This window comes from Aquarana catesbeiana, linkage group LG13 (genome assembly GCF_042186555.1).
Source record: "Aquarana catesbeiana isolate 2022-GZ linkage group LG13, ASM4218655v1, whole genome shotgun sequence".
Taxonomy (NCBI): domain Eukaryota; kingdom Metazoa; phylum Chordata; class Amphibia; order Anura; family Ranidae; genus Aquarana; species Aquarana catesbeiana.
In genome coordinates, this window is record NC_133336.1 from 5,446,419 (window position 1) to 5,467,917 (window position 21,499).

At 43.5% G+C, this 21,499-nt stretch overlaps 1 protein-coding gene across 1 annotated transcript in view; it reads right to left on the reverse strand.

Annotated features, from left to right (window-relative positions):
• Positions 1–21,499, reverse strand: part of ASB2 (ankyrin repeat and SOCS box containing 2) — a 75,202-nt gene that overhangs the window by 12,631 nt on the left and 41,072 nt on the right. Inside the window, 4 exon segments of the mRNA XM_073609846.1 lie at positions 3,914–4,088; positions 6,015–6,260; positions 9,247–9,402; positions 13,272–13,438. Of these exon segments, the coding sequence (XP_073465947.1) occupies positions 3,914–4,088; positions 6,015–6,260; positions 9,247–9,402; positions 13,272–13,438 (744 nt within the window).

The following is a 21,499-nucleotide window of genomic DNA, read 5'->3' on the forward strand; positions in this document are numbered from 1 at the left end:
CTCTCCATAAAGAGGACCTGTCATCCTTAATTCTATTACAAGGGATGTTTACATTCCTTGTAATAGAAATACAAGTGATAAAAAAAAAGAAATAGAAATGAATAAAAATAAAGGGACAGTGCAAAAATAAGAAAAATAAATACGAAAAAAAAAAATGTAAAGCACCCCCATCCCTCTGTGTCTGTGCGCAGAAGCAAACGCAAACGGTGTTCACACCACACACGTGCGGTATCAGCGCAATTCCAAATCGCACAGCAATCGCTGCAAAACATGCAAAGCACATTTGGGTGCTGTTCGTTCTAAACGATAACCCGAGCGCGGTGCCATTTTGATACAAATTTTGCGCTGCATTTTCGTGGCGAAATGCACCTTTTAATAAAATCGCATGAAGCGTATCGCCCCCAAAAAGGAGCAGGGACTTCTTTTGGGCAACAAACACACTGAAGTGAACAGGCTGCCCCAACACATGGAATCGCGACTTGAAAATTGCGAGCACGTATATTGTGTGAACAAGGCCGGCTTCACATTGGCGCACCGCGGTTTGGCTGCAACGTGAGTGTCTCTGCGTTTTTTTTGGTTAGCTTTAGCAGCGGTCCCATAGACTTTCTATTACGTTGCGCCTTTTTGCCGCATTTTCTGAAAGAGCACCCAAGATGCAGCATGCAGCACTTTTGGTGCAGAAAATGCAGCACAAAGGTGCAATCTTATGGAAAATCGCTAAAACGCGCACAGGAACTGCTGATATGCACATGATGCCGCGAATCCACGCACACCCAGAGATGTCCATTGACAGTATACTTTTTCAGCCATTGGGGAACTACAAGTCCCAGCATAATGGACCCTTGGTGGCCCCCCCAAGCTGGAGGTTGGCAGGTCGCTCCGGGGTGATAGAGACGCAGAGTGCAGTTGTGAAGCGCCTGAGATTCCTGAGCAGTGACATCGGACCCCCAGTGCAGGCGCTGCTGTTAGTGTTTGCAGTGCCAGATCCATTACTCATTATTTGTAAGATCTTCAAGACCTGTCAGCCTAATCCCCCCCCCCCCCCCGGAGCATTAAATATGGAGGGGGGGGGGGTGAGTTCACAGCGCAGGAATGACGGGAGAACATTCCTTCCAATGATATGAGAGGAGAAAGAGGGGCGTCCTGAGAGGGGATCTCTACCCCGAAAAAAGAACTTCCTATCGCACATTACCAGTCCTTAGATGTGGTGACTGCATTAAGTGTACCCATCAGAGCCCTCCCCCTCCCCTCCCGAAGTCTCCATCAGAGCCCCCCCCCTCTCGAAGTGTCCATCAGAGCCCCCCCTCCCCTCCCGAAGTCTCCATCAGAGCCCCCCTCCCCTCCCGGAGTGTCCATCAGAGCCCCCCTCCCCTCCCGGAGTGTCCATCAGAGCCCCCCTCCCCTCCCGAAGTCTCCATCAGAGCCCCCCCCTCTCGAAGTGTTCATCAGAGCCCCCCCCCCTCTTGAAGTGTTCATCAGAGCCCCCCCCTCTCCTCCCGAAGTCTCTATCAGAGCCCCCCTCCCCTCCCGAAGTGTCCATCAGAGCCCCCCCCTCTCCTCCCGAAGTGTCCATCAGAGCCCCCCTCTCCTCCCGAAGTGTCCATCAGAGCCCCCCCTCTCCTCCCGAAGTCTCTATCAGAGCCCCCCTCCCCTCCCGAAGTGTCCATCAGAGCCCCCCCTCTCCTCCCGAAGTCTCTATCAGAGCCCCCCTCTCCTCCCGAAGTGTCCATCAGAGCCCCCCCTCTCCTCCCGAAGTCTCTATCAGAGCCCCCCTCCCCTCCCGAAGTGTCCATCAGAGCCCCCCCCTCTCCTCCCGAAGTGTCCATCAGAGCCCCCCTCTCCTCCCGAAGTGTCCATCAGAGCCCCCCTCCCCTCCCGAAGTGTCCATCAGAGCCCCCCTCTCCTCCCGAAGTGTCCATCAGAGCCCCCCTCTCCTCCCGAAGTGTCCATCAGAGCCCCCCCTCTCCTCCCGAAGTCTCTATCAGAGCCCCCCTCCCCTCCCGAAGTGTCCATCAGAGCCCCCCTCTCCTCCCGAAGTGTCCATCAGAGCCCCCCTCTCCTCCCGGAGTGTCCATCAGAGCCCCCCCTTACATCCATGTGTGCACAGCAGAATCCCCCCTTCCATACAGGAGTGTACATCAGAGCCGTCCCCCCCTCTCAAAGTGTTTATTAGAGCACTCCCATTTCAAAGTGTCCATCAGAGCCCCCCTCTCCTCCCGAAGTGTCCATCAGAGCCCCCCTCCCCTCCCGAAGTGTTCATCAGAGCCCCCTTTCCCCTCCCTCCCAAAGTGTCCATCAGAGCCCCCCCTTACCTCCAGAAGTGTTCATCAGAGCCCCCCCCTCCTGAAGTGTTCATCAGAGCCCCCCCTCCCCTCCTGAAGTGTTCATCAGAGCCCCCCTCCCCTCCTGAAGTGTTCATCAGAGCCCCCCTTACATCCATGTGTGCACAGCAGAATCTCCCCATACAGGAGTGTCCATCAGAGCCCCCCTCCCCTTTCCGAGTTTCCATCAGAGCCCCCCCCTTACCTCCCAAAATGTTCATCAGAGCCCCCCTCCCCTCCCAAAGTGTCCATCAGAGCTCCCCTTTACATCCATGTGTGCCCAGCAGAGTCCCCCTTTCATCCATAGGTGCCCATCAGAATCCCCCCTTTACATCCAGGAGTGTCCATCAGAGCCTCCTTCCATCCATGTGTGCCCATCAGAGTCCCTCTTACATCCAGGAGTGGCCAACAGAGTCCCTCCCTCCCTCCATCCAGGAAAGCTCAGCAGAGTCCCCCCTTACATCCACGTGTTCCCAGCAGAGTCCCCCCTTACATCCACATGTTCCCAGCAGAGTCCCCCCTTATAGCCACTTGTTCCCAGCAGAGTCCCGCCTTACATCCATGTGTTCCCAGCAGAGTCCCCCCCCTTACATCCATGTGTTCCTAGCAGAGTCCCCCTTACATCCATGTGTCCTCAGCAGAGTCCCCCCCCCTTACATCCACATGTTCCCAGCAGAGTCCCCCCTTACAGCCACGTGTTGCCAGCAAAGTCCCCTCTTACATCCATGTGTTCCCAGCAGAGTCCCCCCTTACAGCCACGTGTTCCCAGCAGAGTCCCCTCTTACATCCATGTGTTCCCAGCAGAGTCCCCCCTTGCATCTATGTGTGCCCAGCAGAGTCCCCCTTACATCCACCTGTTCCCAGCAGAGTCCCCCCTTACATCCACATGTTCCCAGCAGAGTCCTCCCTCTGGTAATCTCTGATCTGGTAATGTGTGTGTGAGCCCCCCCAGGAGTGTCCATCAGAGCCCCCTTACATCCATGTGTCCCCAGCAGAGTCCCCCCCTACATCCATGTGTTCCCAGCAGAGTCCCCCCTTACATCCATGTGTTCCCAGCAGAGTCCCCCTTGCATCTATTTGTGCGCCGCAGAGTCCCCCTTACATCCACCCGTTCCCAGCAGAGTCCCCACTTACATCCACATGTTCCCAGCAAAGTCCCCCCTTACATCCACGTTCCCAGCAGAGTCCTCCTTTATAGCCACGTGTTCCCAGCAGAGTCCTCCCTCTGGTAATCTCTGATCTGGTAATGTGTGTGCGAGCCCCCCCTCCCCCATGTGTTCCCAGCAGAGTCCCCCCTTACATCTATGTGTGCCCAGCAGAGTCCCTCCTTACATCCACGTGTTCCTAGCAGAGTCCCCCCTTACATCCACGTGTTCCCAGCAGAGTCCCCCCTCTGGTAATCTCTGATCTGGTAATGTGTGTGTGAGTCCCCCTCCCCCATGTGTAGAGGAGATCTTTCTATAATGAAGGCTACACATCTGACCACACAGAGGGACAAACCAGGAGGAACGAGGGGCAGAGAGAGACTGGGGGGCGGAGAGGGGCGGAGAGAATGGCATCTGGTTGGGTAGTATGGGAATGGTGGCACTTACTCGTCATTATCCCGCTTCTTGGCGGCAATGTGGATGGGAAGATATCCGTCCTTATTCGGCTTGTTGGCGTCCGCCCCTTGTGACAGCAGGAATCTCACGATATGGTCATGCCCATTCTTACTTGCCTCGAACAGGGCGGTGGCATTGTCATTGGCCTGAGTGTTAATGTCGGCTCCTGTTAAAAGAACAGTCCATTCATCAGTATACAGTAGCACTATGCTGCTGAGGAGGCGTGGCCACACACAGCTCCAGAAACATTGGCGGTGTGGGGGTGCCCTCAATTCATAGCAGGCCCTTCCGGTCTGATAAGGATGTTAAGGGAAACCCTCATGCCAAAATTAAAAAAAAAATGGTGTGTCCCCCCAAATCTATACCAGACCCTTATCTGAGCATATAGCCCAGTAGGTCATGAAGGGGGGGGGGACAAGTGAGTGCCCCCCCCTCCGAACCATACCAGGTCACATGCCCTCAACAAGGGGAGGTGGTTGGGGAAAGGGGGACTCTGCCCCCCTCAAAGCACCTTGTCCACATGTTGATGGGGACAAGGGCCTCTTCCCCACAACCCTGGCCTGGTGGTTGTGGAGGTCTGTGGGTGGGGGGGCTTATCGGAATCTGAAAGCCCCCTTTAACAAGGGGATCCTCAGATCCAGCCCCAACTATTTCCCCTAAAAAGTGTTGAAAAAGTATATAAAAAGGCAGACACGGATAAGGGTCTGGTATGGATTTTGGGGAATGACCCCACGCCGTTTATTTCAAATTTTTGGCATGGGGGTTCCCCTCAAAATCCATACCAGACCCAAAGGGCCTGGTATAGATTGGGGGGGACCCCATGCCAAAAAAAAAATAGTGCGGTGGTCCTCTGCCCCCCAAACCATAGCAGGCCACATGCCCTCAACATGGGGAGGGTGCTTTGGGGCAGGGGGCCTTGGTCCAGTGGTTGTGGGGGTCTGCAGGTAGAGTGCTTATTGAAATCTAGAAGCCCCCTTTAATAAGAGGGTCCTCAGATCCCGCCCCCCTTTACTCACTCACCAAAAAAATTGTTGAAAAAGACTCAGATAAGGGTCTGGTATGAATTTTGGGGTGGACCCCATACCATTTTTTTTTTTTACATTTTTGTCGTGGGGGTTCACCTCAAAATCCATACCAGATCATAAGGGCCTGGTATAGATTGGGTGGGGGGACCCCACATGTGATTTGTTAATGCCGGCAAAGCTTTTCTTTACATTCAGCTGTCAGCAAGGAATCGCCCAACTGTGCCATTCTGCCGACGTATAAGTACATGCGGCGGTCGGCAAGCGGTTAAAGGACAGCTGCATTGACCACGTTCCATATGCTCGTGCCAAAAAGTTTTATAGCAATAGTGGTGGTGAGATATTCTATTCCTATATAAAAAATGTTTTTATATATAGGAATAGAATATCTCACCACTACTATTTAACTGCAGCCAGTAATATTATGATTTTCGGTTACTGTATGATTACATTTGGATAGCGCAGCATTATATTGGTATAAGACTTTTAATATTAGGTCACTTACCGGTCCAGGAACCCAGCCGTGTCCTCACCCGAGCCGGTTCTTTAAACGGCTATCAGGTGCTGGCGTCGCCACCGCCATCTTGACTAAGGGAAACCGGCAGTGAAGCCTTGCGGACTTCCTAATGAGCATGCGCTTTGTGAATGGACCCCAGTCTTCTGGGACCTGTGAAGTGTCTCAGAAGGCTGCGGGGGAAGGAGGGGGGGCCAAACCAGGTACCCACCCCCCCCAAAACATGCCAATTGTGGCAGCGGAGGGGGGGAGGAGGCAGACAAGCGGAGCCTCCCCTTTTGGGTGGAGGCTCTTCAACAACAATGTTAAATTACCGCAAGCTTTCACTTCATAGTATAGCGCAGACGGTATTTTAGTAGCATTTTTTTTGTGAATGCCAAAAAAAAAATTGAAAATCACTGAGCGGTATTTTTGCGCATTTGTCTTAAAGTGTCTTAAAGTGGTAGATACCGCATTTTTAAAAGGAGCCCAATGTAATTCTTTAATCCAAAACGTATGGGCAGCATTAGATTCACATAGTAAGTAGATCTTCTCCCAGGCGATCCGGCAAACCTACCGCATTTCAGGATGTACCGCAGCGCGTCCAGCTGCCCGCTCTGCGCCGCTACAAACAATGGTGTGATGCCATAGCAGTTCTTGGCCTCGATCTTGGCGCCGGCTTTCACCAGGATGTCCATGATGTCCAGAGAGTTCCTGCCCACCGCCTCGTGAAGCGCCGTCCAGCCCTGGTTACACCGGTGGTTGACGTCGGCCCTGAATGCCACCAGCATCTGAACCGCGTCCGCGTTCTTCCGTTCGCAGGCTGCGCACAACAAAAAAAGTAGACACATGAGCTAACCATCAGATTAATATGATTGTGGTGCAACCTGCTCTATTCATGAAAGCAAACTAGACATTTGCAATTCATTTTGTTACGAATCAGTTTTTTAACAAATTTTGTCAAAAACCGTCTAACAAATTTTTCAGAATATTCATAAATTTGAATATTTGAAAATTCGCTAATTTGAATATTTGGAAATTCGTAAATTTGAATATTCGAAAATTCATAAATTAGAATATTTAAAAATTCGTAAATTAGAATATTTGAAAATTCGTAAATCCGTAAATTTGAATATTCGGAAAATTCGGAATTTCGGAAATTCAAATTTTTGAATTGAGGAATTTTTGAATTTCCATCATAACGAATGACCCGAAAAAAAACAAAAAAAAAAGAATGAAACAAAAAACGAAAACAAACAAATTTTTCCGAATATTTGTAAATTTGAATATTTGAAAATTGGTAAATTTGAATATTCGAAAATTGGTAAATTTGCAAATTTGAATATTCAAAAATTCTGAATTTCAGAAATTCAGATTTTCGAATTTACAAATTTTCGGATTTCCATCATAACGAATGACCCGAAAAACAACAACAAAAAAAAGAATGAAACAAAAACGAAAACAAACAAATTTTTCCGAATAGTCGTAAATTCAAATATTTGAAAATTCGTAAATATGAATATTCGAAAAAATTCGTAAATTTGAATATTCGGAAATTCGGAATTTCGCAAATTTAAATTTTAGAATTTACGAATTTTTGGACTTCCATCATAACGAATGAACTGAAAAACTAAAAAAAAACAAAAAACGAATGAAACAAAAACGAAAACAAATTATTTTTTTGGCAGTGCACACGACTACCGCAAATGAAATGTGTGTCCCGTTTATTAAAGGGGAACTGCTACAAAATATTTTAACCACATAAAGTCTCATGCTTTGCATTCTATGCATTAAGGTGAAAAACCTTTTGTGCCGCAGCTGCCCCCCCCCCCCCCCCCCCCCAAGAGCGGCCCTTTTTTTCTTACCTGAACCCGATCGTTCCAGCGACGAGAATGAGCCCAGTAGCTCCAGCCGCTGTCTCGGGTCCTCATTGGATAGATTGATAGCAGCAGCAGCCATTGGCTCCCACTGCTAGTAATCAAATCCAATGATGCGGGAGTCAGGGGGCGGGGCCGAGTCCTGCTGTCTGTGTCAATGGACACAGCACGGGAGTGCCCCCCCGCGAGTGCCCCTATGGAAAGCGGCTCTCTGTGCGGGGGGGGGGGGCACCCGATGAAGAGGAGGAGCCAGGAACGCCGCAGGGACACCCTAGAAAAGGAGCATCGGGGCTGCCCTGTGCAAAACCATTTTGCACAGAGCAGGTATGTACAACATGTCGTTATTTTACAAAAAAAAAAAAAAACGAAACGTTAAATCACTTAAATCACTTTAAGGATCGGCCCCTTTCTGGGACTTTTTGTTTACAAGTAAAAATAAGTATATTTTTCTATAAAATTGCTTATAACCCCCCCCCCCCCCCCCCCCCAAACATTATACTTTTTTTTTTTTTTTTTTAGCAGAGACCCTAGGGAATAAAATAGCGATTGTTGCAATTTTTTTATGTCGCAGCAGTTTGCGAATGCAATTTTTTGGGAAAAAAATACAAATTAATAATTTAAAAAAAACAAACAAAACAATACATACACCAATTAATTTTTTTTTTGTAAAATCTGAAAGATGATGTTATACCGAGTAAATAGATACCTAACATGCCACGCTTTAAACCTCACATGTGTGGTGCGAATTTCGTTTTACGGTACGCGCGTGAGACTTACGAATGTGTTTGTTTGCTTCTGTGCGTGAGCACGGAGGGATGGGGGTGCTTTAAAAAATAAATCTTATTTATTTTATATTTTATTTGAATTTTTTTGTTTTACACTTTCCTTTTATTTTTATCACTTTTATTCCTATTACAAGAAATGTAAACTTCCGATGTAATAGAAATAAGGGATGACAGGTCCTCTTCATGGAGAGATCTGGAGTCAAAAAGAACCCAAATCTCTTCTTTATCTTTAAAAAAAAAAAAAAATGTATCTTTTGCTGACCGGAAGTGATGTCATGATGATGTCACTCGGGTCCTCCAAGGCGATAGAGGCGATCAAAGAGTATCTACTTGCTAAGTACAATTGACTGCCAATGTAACTTAAAATAAATGTGACCCCCAATCAATAAAATCCCATATAGGTTTTAATACGTTAAAGCAGAACCCCAGTTAAGATAAAAATAAAAAGCCCCCCCCCCCCCCAAAAATAAAATAAAATGCGCTTTGGCTGCAATATTCACCTTCAATTTATTTTATTTCCCTCACGCAGTACTTTCTTCTGCCACTGGATGTCCTCAGTCTGGCAGCGAGCTCAGCCGGGACAGCGAAAGAAGAAGCAGCACAATCATCTCTTCGCCACTCCGCTCTCTCCACCTATAAGCGTGCCTCTTGCCAGCACATGAGCCGATTGGCTCCTTGTGCTGCTCCTTCTTTCCACACTCCAGCCCTGCTGTACAGGGACCGGGAGAGGGTGATACCAGGTCACATTTAGGGATGGATTGTATTTAATAAATAGATTTAATAAATACAGAGCTGCATTATTTTTTATGGCCAGAGTTCAAAGGTCGTTTTCCGCCATGAAGGTCCTTATTCGGGAACTTCCTGTTATAGGGTGACAACGCTCTGTCCGGGCGCCCGGTTGCGCTCTTGTGTTGTCACCCATGTGGACATTCCCGACACAAGTCACAGACGTGGCCCATTGTTGTCACCATCAGGAAATGCGCCCTGAAAAATGCCATCCAGCCTTCGCCGGGGGTGTCTGTGGGCATGAAGTGGCTGCATAGAGAAGCACAGAGACCCAGTAATGACATCAAGCATGTTGATGAGGGGGGAGGGGAGGACCAGGGAAGGCGGCTCGATCATGTGATCAGTTCTAGGGACCTTTTACCTTTATACAGAGGAGTCTCCCTCGACTTGTTCACAATGTCCGGCTCGGCTCCGTGCTGCAGCAAGTAATGCAAGCAATCCAAATGCCCCTGGACAGTAGTAAGGCAGAGCGATGTTTCCTCCTGCAGAGTGCGCTGGTCGATGCTCGTAGGGTACGCTGTGTGAAGGAAAATTCATTCGGGGTAAATACTTCTGTGTTCTCATAGAGCCTAACTCCAGGATAGAGTGGGGGAGGGGCTCATATTTATAACTGTGCCCCACATAGGGGAAATTTACCCTCACTTCCTGTGTGGTCACTGAAACAGGAAGTACAGGAAAATCTACTCAAGAGGGATACAGAGAGCAATGATAACATTTTTAGTTAATGTGTCCCTAAGGCTGCATTCACACCTGATTGCTGCATTTTTATGCATTTTTTCAGGGGTTTCATGTGTTTTTGAGTATTTTTGTACAGCGTTTTTTGAGTTTTGGTGTTTTTTTAATTTTTATTAGCCAGTAGAGAAAAATCTTAGATATTTCATCATACGTTGCTATGTTTTGCAGCTTTTTCATCTGCTTTTATTTATTATTTATTAATTAATGTATTTATTTATATATTTTTGTTAGGGTTTTTTTATTTATTAAATTTTTATTGATTTATGATCATTTATTTACTATTGAAATTTATTTGATTTATTCATTATGTAATTATTATTATTATTTATTTCTGGTTCAATAATTTTTATTCAACTTGCAAAGAATAACATGGTGAGCAACAGTTCTGCTCACACAGGTATTTTTATTTTATTATTTATTTTTGTTAGGGTTTACTTTATTTATTTGTTAAATTTTTTATTGTTTTATGATTATTTATTTATTTATTATTATTATTATTATTATTATTATTATTATTATTATTATTATTATTATTATTTTATTTATTCATTATGTATTTTTTATTATCATTATTATTATTATTTTATTTATTATTAGTTCAATATTTTTTATTCGACTTGCAAAGAATAACATGGTGACCAACAGTTCTGCTCACACAGGTATTATTATTTAGTTATTTATTTTTGTTAGGGTTTACTTTATTTATTTGTTACATTTTTTTATTGGTTTATGATTATTTATTATTATTATTATTATTATTATATTTTTTTTACTTATTATGTATTCATTATTATTATTACTATTTTATTTATTTTTAGTTTAATAGTTTTTATTCAAATTGCAAGGAATAACATGGTGAGCGACAGTTCTGCTCACACAAGTATTATTTTTTAGTTATTTAATTTTGTTAGGGTTTAATTAATTTATTTGTTTAACTTTATTTTATTGGTTTATGATTATTTATTGTTATTATTATTATAATTGTATTTATTTATTATGTATTTATTATTATTATTATTATTATTATTATTATTATTATTATTATTAGTATTATTATTATTATTATTAGTATTATTATTTATTTTTATTATTATTATTATTATTATTAGTATTATTATTATTATTATTTATTTTTTGTTGAATTGTTTTTATTCAACTTGCAAATAATAACATGGCGAGCAACAGTCCTGCTCACACAGGTATTTTTATGTAGTTATTTATTTTGTTAGGGTAAATTTTTTATTAGTTTATCATTATTTATTTATTATTATTATTATTATTTTATTTATGTATTATGTATTTATTATTATTATTTTATTTATTTCTAGTTCAATATTTTTTATTCAACTTACAAAGAATAACATGGCGAGCAACAGTTCTGCTCACACAGGTATTTTTATTTAGTTATTTATTTTCATTAGGGTTTACTTTATTTATTTGTTAAATTTTTTATTAGTTTATCATTATTTATTTATTATTATTATTATTATTATTATATTTATGTATTATGTATTTATTATTAATATTATTATTTTATTTATTTCTAGTTCAATATTTTTTATTCGACTTGCAAAGAATAACATGGCGAGCAACAGTTCTGCTCACACAGGTATTATTATTTAGTTATTTATTTTTGTTAGGGGTTAATCTATTTATCTATTTATTTGTTAATTTTTTTTATTGGCTTATTTATTTATTTATTTATTTTATTTCAGGTACTTATATAGCGCCATCAATTTACTCAGCGATTTTTTACATATACATTCACATAAGTCCCCACCCTCAAGGAGCTTACAATCTAAGGTCCCTAACTCACATTCATACACATACTGGGGGGGCACAATTTAGAGAGGATCCAATTATCCTCCCAGCATGTCTTCTGGAGTGTGTTAGATAACTAACTATTAAATTATAGGTATTCGGAAATTCAGAATTCAAAAATACGGAAATTCGAAAATTCATAAAATCGGAAATTCTAAATACGAAAAATAAGAACGAAAATTCAAAAATCTGAAATAATAACTAACTAATAATGACTAACTATTAAATTATAGGTATTAGAATTTCCTTTGAAATTTGGCTGTTATTGAACATAACGAATACGAATTTATCCGAAGTTACGAATTTACTTGAAATAACGATTGGCGCATCTAAACTAATGGAACGGATCAAATTAATAATAATAATAATAATAATAAGTTTTTATTATTATTATTTATTATTATTAATTGGTTATGTTCCATTTGTTTAGATATGGCATTCGTTATTTCGGATAATTTGTAACTTCGGATAAATTCGTAGGAATTAGAAATTCCTTTGAAATTTGGCTGTTAGTGAACGTAACGAATACGAATTTATCCGAAGTTACAAATTATCTGAAATAATGAATGCCGCATCTTGATGAATAGAATGTAACAAATTAATAATAATAAATAATAATAAAAACTATTTATTATTATTATTTATTATTATTAATTTGTTTATACTTTCTATTCATTTAGATGCGGCATTCATTACTTCAGATAATTTGTAACTTCGGATAAATTTGTATTCGTTACGTTCACTAACAGCCAAATTTCAAAGGGATTTCCAATACCTATAATTTAATAGTTAGTTATTAATTCAGATTTCCAAGTTTCCGAATCTCCAAAATTTCAAATTTATGAATTTTCGAATTTCCAAATTTTCAAATTTATGAATTTACGAATTTACGAATTTTCGAATTTCCAAATTTATGAATTTTCAAATTTACAAATGTAAGAATTTATGTATTTTCGAATTTCCAAATTTACGAATTTACGAATTTTCGAATTTCAAAATTTACGAATTTATGAATATTCAGAAAAATTTGTTAAACGGGTTTTCGTTAATTCGGATGTTTTTTAGAATTAACGAATTTGCCGAAATTCGTTAAAAAAATAATTTGGAATGAATTGCACATGTCTAAGCACAGATTGGAAGGCTGAAAATATTTCTTAGACCCATTTTTACACTGAAGATTGCCCCGCTAAAACGGGCGGTGCTTTACCGGCGCCGTGCGGGCGGGAACGGGGGCGCTTTTAATTCCAAAGAAGGGGTTAACAAAGGGTTAAAAGCGCCACTGCTCAAGCACTTTGCAGGTGCCCGTTCATTTCAATGGCGAGGCGGTTTAGGAGCGTTGTGTATACAGCGCTCCCGCACCGCCCCGAAGACGACGCTTACAGGACTTTTTCTAACGCCCCGCAAACACACCGCCCCCAATTGGGCTTTCACATTGGGGTGGCATGGGAGGCGTTTTTCAGGAGCTTTACAGGCACTATTTTTAGTGCTGAAACTCCTGAAAAAAGGCCTTCCGCTTTCCATGTGATCACCAGGACAGGAAGTGAGGTGAAATCTCCCCTCCGAAATATTTCACATAGTCAATGCGTGTGCGTTCGTTCTGTGTGCAACTGGGGCTAAAAAAACGAATGTAAATAGGCCATGCCCTGATCTGCTTGAATATAAATTATTGATTTAAAACAGAAAATACCACATTTGGCCACTAGATGGAGGCAAAGAGCTCAGGAGTGTCCTATAATACTTAGCTCCATCTAGTGGCCACATGTGGTAATTTCCTCATAGCGTTACCAATGGTTCATGATAGATGTTGGGGGGCTGTGAGCTGCTACAGACCTTGGAATAAGACCTTCAGACAGCCGAGGGAACCATAATATGCCGCCTCGTGGATGGGCAGCCAACCGTCTTTGCTGGGCTCATTCAGCCTCTTCCCGGATTTCATGGCGGCGGTCAGTCCCTCCTCGTCTCCCTTCCTGATCATCTCCTCAATGGGGTCTGGTGCTCTATGAGAGACAATGGAGGATCATCAGACAAAACATATCCATAGACCCCCTGAGTGTAATATATATACATAGACCCCCTGAGTGCAATATATATATATATATATACATAGACCCCCTGAGTGTAATATATATACATAGACCCCCTGAGTGTAATATATATACATAGACCCCCTGAGTGTAATATATATACATAGACCCCCTGAGTGTAATATATATACATAGACCCCCTGAGTGTAATATATATACATAGACCCCCTGAGTGTAATATATATACATAGACCCCCTGAGTGTAATATATATACATAGACCCCCTGAGTGTAATATATATATATATACATAGACCCCCTGAGTGTAATATATATATATATACATACATAGACCCCCATAGTGTAATATATATATATATATATACATAGACCCCCTGAGTGTAATATATATACATAGAAGCCCTGAGTGTAATATATATACATAGATCATTTTTTAAAATTACACTAAGGGGTAGTGTAATTAAAAAAAATTTATAACAAATGAAAACACACATAAAATATTTGTTAATTATTAACAAAAATAATTAATTAAATAATATTAATAATTTATTATTATTATTTAAAAAAATAAATAACAAGTTAATTTTTACCAATATTAAAAGCATCCAATAACAAATTAAATAACACATCAAATGTTTGTTAATTATTACCAATAAGAATTAATTAGACCCCCTGAGTGTAATATGTATACATATATCATTTTTTAAAATTACACTAAGGGGTAGTGTAATTTAAAAAATGTTATAACAAATTAAAACACACATAAAATATTTGTTAATTATTAACAAAAATAATTCATTAAATAATATTAATAATTTATTATTATTATTATTTAAAAAAATAAATAACAAGTTAATTTTTACCAATATTAAAAACATTCAATAACAAATTAAATAACACATCAAATGTTTGTTAATTATTACCAATAAGAATTAATTAAATAATATTAATAACTTATAATTATAAAAAAACAAATTAAATAATTATCACTAATATATGTAACAATATATATCTGTATTTATTTGGATTAGCGCAGTCACATTATTTTGAATACATTTCTTCCTATACATGTTATAGGACATATTGACTGCAGCAGATTCATTTTGCAATTATTTAATTTCCATTTAATATATATACATATTTTTTTGCGCCGGTGACACTATTTCACATAAGTAATTATTAACAATAAGAATAAATTAAATATTATTATTATTGTTGTAATTTAATTATTTATTATTTTAAACTAAACAGTAATTATTATTTAATTTGTTATTTATTTTATAATTATTATTACCAATAATAATAATAATAATAATAGCAGCAATATTAACTATTATTGTTGTTGTTATTATTATAATTTTTATATAGTTACATAGTTAGTCAGGTTGAAAAAAGACACAAGTTCATCTAGTTCAACCCAAAAAACAAAAACAAAAAAAACAAGCATACAATCCCATACACAGTACACAATCCTATACCCACGTTTGATCCAGAGAAAGGCGAAAGAAAAACCCAGCAAAGCATGATCCAATTTGCTACAGCAGGGGAAAAAAATCCTTCATGATCCTCCAAGATTATTGTTAAATATATATAAAAAATTATTTAATTGTTAATTATTAACAATATTAAATAAATAACATAATAATAATTAAAAAAAATAATAGCAATATTTATTATTATTATTATTATTATTATTATTTTTGTTGTTGTTAAATAAAAAAATGATATAATTGTTAATTATTAAATACATTATATGATAATAATAATAATAATAATAATAATAATATTTAATAATAACAATAATACATTTTATTTTTATTATTATTATTATTATTATTAATTAAAAATTAAATAGCAAATGGCCATTTAATGACAGTTCGGATGAGAGCACAAGCAACTGTGGCAGTTATTCATTCCCTTGATTGTCACTGTTTAGGGAAACAATGAGATCGATGCGTTTCGTTCCATGTCTGACCTCCTCTGAACATGCTGGTCCCGTGGCTCCGGCTTGTCTTCATTCGCTGACCCAGCTCCTCGGACTCTCTGGATCGGCAGGCTCGGGACTGACCCCAGAGGCAGCCAGGAAACCGGCATTTTCAGAAGCAGAAAAGCAATGCCCCCCCCCACACACCCCCCTCCCCCGATGCAGGTTTCCTTTAAATACGTTAAAATCATTTGACTTTCATGCTTGAGAGGAATAATGAGTCAGGCGGGGGATGGGCGGGAAGCCAAATTGACGGAGGTGCCTGGAGAGATGACACCACCGACAAATTCCTCAATTCCTGACAAGTTCAACTTTTTTTCTGTCTTTTTTTTTTTTTTTTTGCTTTGTAAACATTTTCTCTGCGAATCCCTCGGAAAGAACCGCGCCGCCTTTCTGGGAGAAGTCGCGGCGTTTCCTGGTAACTTAATGCGCGGCAATTAGGCGGCCGATCGCTGTAATCCGCGCGGAGCATACACACATTACATAAACACGTCCGGAGAAATGATTATTTCATTGCCGGAGTTAATTGCCGCTTGTGTGGCGGAGCGATGAGCGCGGCGGAGCCAAGACAAACATGGCCGCTAAGTCCACACAGATGCTGCGGCCGAAGATTGAACATCAGTGACCGAGCGAATAATCCCAATACAAAGTGTAGAGCGATTGTGTAAAGAAATCCGTATATTGTGCTAGAAAATTACTCAGAACCCCCAAAAATTATATACATATATACAGTATCTGACAAAAGTAAGTACACCCCTCAGTGACATTTATGTAAATCTTTTCTTCTCTCTTTTCATGTGACAACACTGAAGAAATGACACTTGTCTACAATATAAAGTAGTGAGTGTACAGCTTGTATAACAGTGTAAATTTACTGTCCCCTCAAAATAACTCAACACACAGCCATTAATGTCTAAACCGCTGGCAACAAAAGTCAGTACACCCCTAAGTGAAAATCTCCAAATTGGGCCCCAATTAGCCATTTTCCCTCCCCGGTGTCATGTGACTCGTTAGTGTTACAAGGTCTCAGGTGTGAATGGGGAGCAGGTGTGTTAAATTTGGTGTTATCGCTCTCACTCTCTCATACTGGTCACTGGAAGCTCAACATGGCACCTCATGGCAAAGAACTCTCTGAGGATCTGAAAAAAGCGGTATAACGACCCCTCCCGCTGCTTCTAAGAGTGATCCAGCGACGACATCGCCGCTCGGATCACTTTTAGCAGAATGTCCAGCGCCTGAGGGAAATATTATTACTGGGATTATGGCATCTAGCTGCAGCCATAACTCTGGTATTTAATGGCAAAATCGTGACGTATTTTCCCAGTTAGTCGGTCGGCGAGTGGATATACATCGAATAATTTTATAACGATACATTTTATTTGTTGTGAATTGCATCATCATCCTGCAGTTGCTGCATTTTTTGGGGGGGATTGCCAGGACATTTCTGTTACCCCCACACTATACAGTCTATTTATAAAAAAAAAAAAAAATGTCATTGCAATTTCCCCAGTGAAAGTTCTTGTATATTTTCAATTTAAGGCAAAAAAACCCCTGAATGTTAGTAGGCTACTTCCTGTTCTGGTCAAATGTTTTGCATTGATTTAAGATGGAAAATATCGCATTTGGCCACTAGATGGAGGTAAAGATCATAAGAATGCCCTATAATATCTATCTCCACTAGATGGCGGTAAAGATCATAAATATGCCCTATACAGTAAAACCTGGGATTGCGCGTAACGCGGTTTACAAACGTTTCGCAAATTCAAGCTATTTTTTTTTAAAATCCTGACTCGATTTGTGAGCATTGTCTCGCAAGACAAGCAGGATTCAAGCCTCTGGGGCGTGCAGTACTGTGTGGGGGCAGCGGTGACACTTGGAGATCCTCAGAGACACTTGGTTATCAAGTGTCTCCGAGTGTCTCAGATCGTCTCCGAGTGTTTCCGAGTGTCTCCGGCGCCCCCCTCCTCACTGGCCACATACGGTACTGCATACACTAACAGTGACAATGGAACAAATTATCTGAGTTTCCATTGATTCCTATGAGGAAACTCGCTTTGATATGTGAGTGCTTTGGATTACAAGCATTCTCCTGGAATGAATTATGCTCGTAATCCAAGGTATTACTGTATTAATATCTAAATCCACTAGATGGCAGTAAAGATCATAAGAATGTCCTATAATATCTAGCTCCACTAGATGGCAGTAAAGATCATAAGAATGTCCTATAATATCTAGCTCCACTAGATGGCAGTAAAGATCATAAGAATGTCCTATAATATCTAGCTCCACTAGATGGCAGTAAAGATCATAAGAATGTCCTATAATATCTAGCTCCACTAGATGGCGGTAAAGATCATAAGAATGTCCTATACCAGTGATGGTGAACCTTGGCACCCCAGATGTTTTGGAACTACATTTCCCATGATGCTCATCTACACTGCAGAGTGCCTGAGAATCATGGGAAATGTAGTTCCAAAACATTTGGGATGCCAAGGTTCAACATCACTGTCCTATACAGCGGAACCTTAAATTACGATCATAATCCGTTCCAGGAGAATGCTTGTAATCCAAAGCACTCCCATATCAAAGCGAGTTTCCCCATAGAAGTCAATGGAAAGGAAGATATATCGTTCCTCACTGACTTCTATTGCATGCAATACCGCATGTGGCCAGAGGTGGGGGGGGGGGGCGCCGGAAAATACTCGGGGACAGCTCGGCTGAACTCGGAAACCCTCGGAAGGGCTCGGAGACACTCGGGAACGGAGTATTCCCGAGTGTTTCCAAGTATTTCTGAGTGATCCCAAGTATTTCTGAACGGCTCCGAACCGTTCCGAGTGTCACAGGCGCCCCCCGCACCTCTGGCCAAATGCGGTACTGCACACCCCATTAGCTTGAATTGTGCTCGTTTTGTGAAACAACACTCGCAAACCGAGTCAGAATTTTTTTTTAAAAGTTGCTCGTCTTTTAAAACGCTCGTTAACTGCGTAATATGTAGCTCCACTAGATGGCGCAAAAGATCATAAGAATGTCCTGTAATTACTAGCTCTACTAGATGGTGGTAAGGATCATAGGAATGTGCTATAATAATTAGCTCCATCTAGTGGCAATATGCGGTATTTGCCCTATAATTTTAGAAATGATTACTTGGTAACGTCAATGATAGATGATTTTAGGGCTGTGAGCTGCTACAAGACTTTTCTGTAACACCTTCAGACGGCCCAGGGATCCATAATACGGCGCCTCATACATGGGCGGGCAGCCGTCTTTGCTGGGCTCTAGCGGCCATGTTGCCATGTTGGGAAGGGTGTGTGTGGGGGGGGGGGGGGATGGGGGGGGGGCTGTACATATCTTCCTGAAAACATCCCAGCCCCCACCTCAGTACTCCTCTACAGAGCCCTCAGTCCTGATATAAGCAGTGGGCGGGCTCTTGGGAGGAGTTATGCAAATATCACAAGGCCGTGATGGCTGGAGATCAGCCTGGAGGAGTGGGAGGTATTTGCATAGGTAACGCCCACATGTGATGCCGAGCCTCCAGAATCGAAGGGACTGAAATCCAATGAATGAAAGGGGCGGGGCCAGGGACAGTCAGGCTGGGGAGGAAAGAACTAGATGATGCTGGATGTCCTCTGGCCAGGAAATGAGGTGGGGCTCTGTCTGACTTGCTGCAGCCTGTAATGCACATTGTGAGAAGCTCAGAGTGTGCGGTGAAATCAGAAGACCTCTCAGTCCAGGAGAAGAGCCGGTACTGCTGTGCAAGACTGAAGGGGTGCAAAAAGTGGAGTTAGGCCTCGCTGAGATGTGATTGAACGATTGGGGGAGATAAGTTCATCTGACAGTAACCAGCAGCACATTCCAATCTGCTCATCCCGCCTCCCGGAGGGGGGGGAGGAGGGGGGGCTGCATTGCTGGGGAGTGAGGCCCCCATAGACTTATGAAGAACCAACACCGGGTGTAGGAGGCCGGGGGATCCCGACTGCAACATTATAACTTCACAGCATTTCTCCCCTCCCCAGTGATCAGTGGGGTGTCAGTGAGGTGTTAGTGGGGTGTCAATGGGTTGTCCTTATCAGTGGGGTGTCGGTGTCAGTGGGGTGATTATGTCACACATGTCTCAGTGTCAGTGAGGTATCAGTGGGGTGTCAGTGGGGTGTTGGTGTCAGTGGGGTGATTATGTCGGTGGCGGTGGGGTGTCGTTATCAGTGGGGTGTCGTTATCAGTGGGGTGTCGGTATCAGTGCGGTGGGGTGTCGGTGGCAGTGGGGTGTCGGTATCAGTGGGGTGTCGGTGGCAGTGGGGTGTCGGTATCAGTGGGGTGGGGTGTCGGTGGCAGTGGGGTGTCGGTGGCAGTGGGGTGTCGGTATCAGTGGGGTGTCGGTGGCAGTGGGGTGTCGGTATCAGTGGGGTGTCGGTGGCAGTGGGGTGTCGGTATCAGTGGGGTGTCGGTATCAGTGGGGTGTCGGTATCAGTGGGGTGTCGGTGGCAGTGGGGTGTCGGTATCAGTGCGGTGTCGGTGGCGATGGGGTGTCGGTGGCAGTGGGGTGTTGGTGGCAGTGGGGTGTTGGTGGCAGTGGGGTGTTGGTATCAGTGGGGTGTCAGTATCAGTGCGGTGGCGGTATCAGTGGGGTGTCGGTGGCAGTGGGGTGTCGGTGGCAGTGGGGTGTCGGTGGCAGTGGGGTGTCTGCATCAGTGGGGTGTTGGTGGCAGTGGGGAGTCGGTGGTAGTGGGGTGTCTGTATCAGTGGGGTGTTGGTATCAGTGGGGTGTCGGTATCAGTGGGGTGTCGGTATCAGTGGGGTGTCGGTATCAGTGGGGTGTCGGTGGCAGTGGGGTGTCGGTGGCGATGGGGTGTCGGTGGCAGTGGGGTGTTGGTGGCAGTGGGGTGTTGGTATCAGTGGGGTGTCGGTGGCAGTGGGGTGTCGGTATCAGTGGGGTGTCGGTGGCAGTGGGGTGTCGGTATCAGTGGGGTGTCGGTATCAGTGCGGTGTCGGTGGCGATGGGGTGTCGGTGGCAGTGGGGTGTTGGTGGCAGTGGGGTGTTGGTATCAGTGGGGTGTCGGTGGCAGTGGGGTGTCGGTATCAGTGGGGTGTCGGTGGCAGTGGGGTGTCGGTATCAGTGGGGTGTCGGTATCAGTGGGGTGTCGGTATCAGTGGGGTGTCGGTATCAGTGGGGTGTCGGTGGCAGTGGGGTGTCGGTATCAGTGCGGTGTCGGTGGCGATGGGGTGTCGGTGGCAGTGGGGTGTTGGTGGCAGTGGGGTGTTGGTATCAGTGGGGTGTCGGTGGCAGTGGGGTGTCGGTATCAGTGCGGTGTCGGTGGCGATGGGGTGTCGGTGGCAGTGGGGTGTTGGTGGCAGTGGGGTGTTGGTATCAGTGGGGTGTTGGTATCAGTGGGGTGTCGGTGGCAGTGGGGTGTCGGTATCAGTGGGGTGTCGGTGGCAGTGGGGTGTCGGTATCAGTGGGGTGTCGGTATCAGTGGGGTGTCGGTATCAGTGGGGTGTCGGTGGCAGTGGGGTGTCGGTATCAGTGCGGTGTCGGTGGCGATGGGGTGTCGGTGGCAGTGGGGTGTTGGTGGCAGTGGGGTGTTGGTGGCAGTGGGGTGTTGGTATCAGTGGGGTGTCAGTATCAGTGCGGTGGCGGTATCAGTGGGGTGTCGGTGGCAGTGGGGTGTCGGTGGCAGTGGGGTGTCTGCATCAGTGGGGTGTTGGTGGCAGTGGGGAGTCGGTGGTAGTGGGGTGTCTGTATCAGTGGGGTGTTGGTATCAGTGGGGTGTCGGTATCAGTGAGGTGTCGTGGCAGTGGGGTGTCGGTATCAGTGGGGTGGGGTGTCGGTATCAGTGGGGTGTCGGTGGCAGTGGGGTGTCGGTGGCGGTGGGGTGTCAGTGGCAGTGGGGTGTCGGTGGCAGTGGGGTGTCGGTGGCGGTGGGGTGTCAGTGGTGGTGGGGTGTTGGTGGCTGTGGGGTGTCGGTGGCGGTGGGGTGTCGGTGGCGGTGGGGTGTCAGTGGCAGTGGGGTGTCGGTGGCAGTGGGGTGTCGGTGG